A 1,882-nucleotide genomic window follows, 5' to 3' on the forward strand; every position below is an offset into this window, starting at 1 on the left:
CCCCGGGAGGGGGGGGGGGGGGGCCCTCTATGAAGACAGAGGGAGGCACAGAAAATGTGTTTGCTTTTGATGGGGGGAAAACTGAGGCACGCAGAGCTGCAGTGATTCACCCACAAGATCTGTGAGACAACCAGAAGCTAACTGCAGAACTTTTTTTGTCCCCTCTGCTTTAATAAGCTCATCCTTCTCTCCTGTCATAGTTTCTACCTCTTCCACCTTTCTCCCCTTGCCTTCTGCTTTTCACTTGCTAAATGAAGAGGACTAAAATACTGCTTAAGTAAAAATCTTGGAGATCATTATATAGTCAAAATTAAATATTTGCACTGTTTGCTGATTTACCAGTTGTTTATTTTTAATATATTCTCCTGCTGACTATAAATAAAACTGATCAGCCCCATTTCACTAAGACAACTTCCTTATTGAAACACACTGATTTATGTTTAATTTTCTTTCCTCTCTTTGACAGCTACAGAACACAGTTAATCCTGCATGTTTAGTCCAAGCTCTTCTGTTTTTTTTTTTCCAGAATTATGGGGGTAGGCAAACTGAAGCATGCAAATAAATCAGCCCCTTGAGTTCATAATAGCTTGTGAGATGGGTGGCTTGCAGTTGAACTGTGTCCAAATTGCTCTCAAATCTTAGGTACCTGAAAATCTAGTGAATGTATTTGGGAATTTCTTTGATGTCTACAGACCTTTGGGTCCTGCTAAGTCACCTCAAAGGTTCCCCTTGGGTTCAGTGGCGACGGGGACAGCCCTGACTGCTTTTCTCAGCCTGTGGCGTTTGTGGTTACCAAGCAGCTACGCTGCCCCTTCTCCCCGCTGCCAGAATCCTTGGGCCGCTGCTTTACCCTCGTCCGTCCTTGCTGAGTCACTTGCTCATGGGAAGCATCGTAGGCTCTTACTGGGATGGACGCTCCTGCCTAACCAGAGGGTAACTAGATTAGGAGCTCTCTCAGCCCTTCTGCTCCCAGGCTGCAATTCAATTTGAGATCTAAGTGTAGCCTGGGGCACCCCCAGGGTCATTCCTCAGCCAATTGGGTTTTATAACAATTAGTTTTTATTTTTGTAGCAAACACAGACAATGTTATCTCCCTATCGCATTTTCTAGGCAGCTGGTAATTAGCATGTACCATCCTGTCCTGCCTGGGACTCTCTAAATGGCCTTGTTTTACTCGGAGCTGCCTCTGCAAAACCCATCTGGCTGCCATGATTTCAGCCCAGCACGATGCCATTATCTGCCCTGCAGAAGACGGGATTTGACAGGCTTCCTGTGCACGAAACAGCCTTTCTTCCACCATTATTGCTCTTGTGGGGAGTCTGATTCTATACAATTTTTTCAATAATAGAGAAAAGCACATTGTATAGCCACCGCTAAGGACATTTCCAGCTGAAATTGGAGCAACACACAGCCTGGGATCACTCACTCTGTGCGGGTGAGGGTATATGCTTTCTTCTTTTTTAAAATGATATAAGAGATTATTCAATTCACCTCGCAGTGCCAAAGCAGGACCGGTTCTAGCTAAACCATGTCAAGCAAGTGTTAGGAGGGAAGGCTGCAAAGCGCAGCACCTACCTAGCTGCCATTTCGGGGAGCACATGGTTTGCATCATCCAGATGGGCAAGGTGGGCTCGAGCATGGCCACCCCCATGTTGGAGAAGCAGAGGGCTCCTGGCGGGAAGAAAAGGGAGAAATGCTCTATTTTAGCCACCTTCTGCTGCTGTTTCAAGCAGGCACGAGGGAATCTCTCTGATCGGGAGACGCAGGTGCGCAAAGAGGAGCGTGCGCGTGCTGACGCCCCTTTACCTGCAGCGACCAGGATGTACGGGTCTCGCAGCAGGGTGGACACCGGCGTGCCCCTGGTGCTCTGCGGGATGGCGAA

At 47.8% G+C, this 1,882-nt stretch overlaps 1 protein-coding gene across 1 annotated transcript in view; it reads right to left on the reverse strand.

Annotated features, from left to right (window-relative positions):
• The window catches only part of LOC104627242 (chromaffin granule amine transporter-like), a gene marked incomplete at its 5' end in the record, with an annotated part of 3,599 nt that extends 1,720 nt beyond the window's left edge, over positions 1 to 1,879 (reverse strand). The window contains 2 exons of the mRNA XM_010295373.1: positions 1,576 to 1,671; positions 1,807 to 1,879. Coding sequence (XP_010293675.1) covers positions 1,576 to 1,671; positions 1,807 to 1,879 — 169 coding nt within the window. The remainder of the gene's footprint in view (positions 1 to 1,575; positions 1,672 to 1,806) is intronic.
• Between the last annotated feature and the right edge of the window lie 3 nt (positions 1,880 to 1,882).

Source organism: Phaethon lepturus, unplaced genomic scaffold, assembly GCF_000687285.1.
Source record: "Phaethon lepturus isolate BGI_N335 unplaced genomic scaffold, ASM68728v1 scaffold30629, whole genome shotgun sequence".
Taxonomy (NCBI): Eukaryota; Metazoa; Chordata; class Aves; order Phaethontiformes; family Phaethontidae; genus Phaethon; species Phaethon lepturus.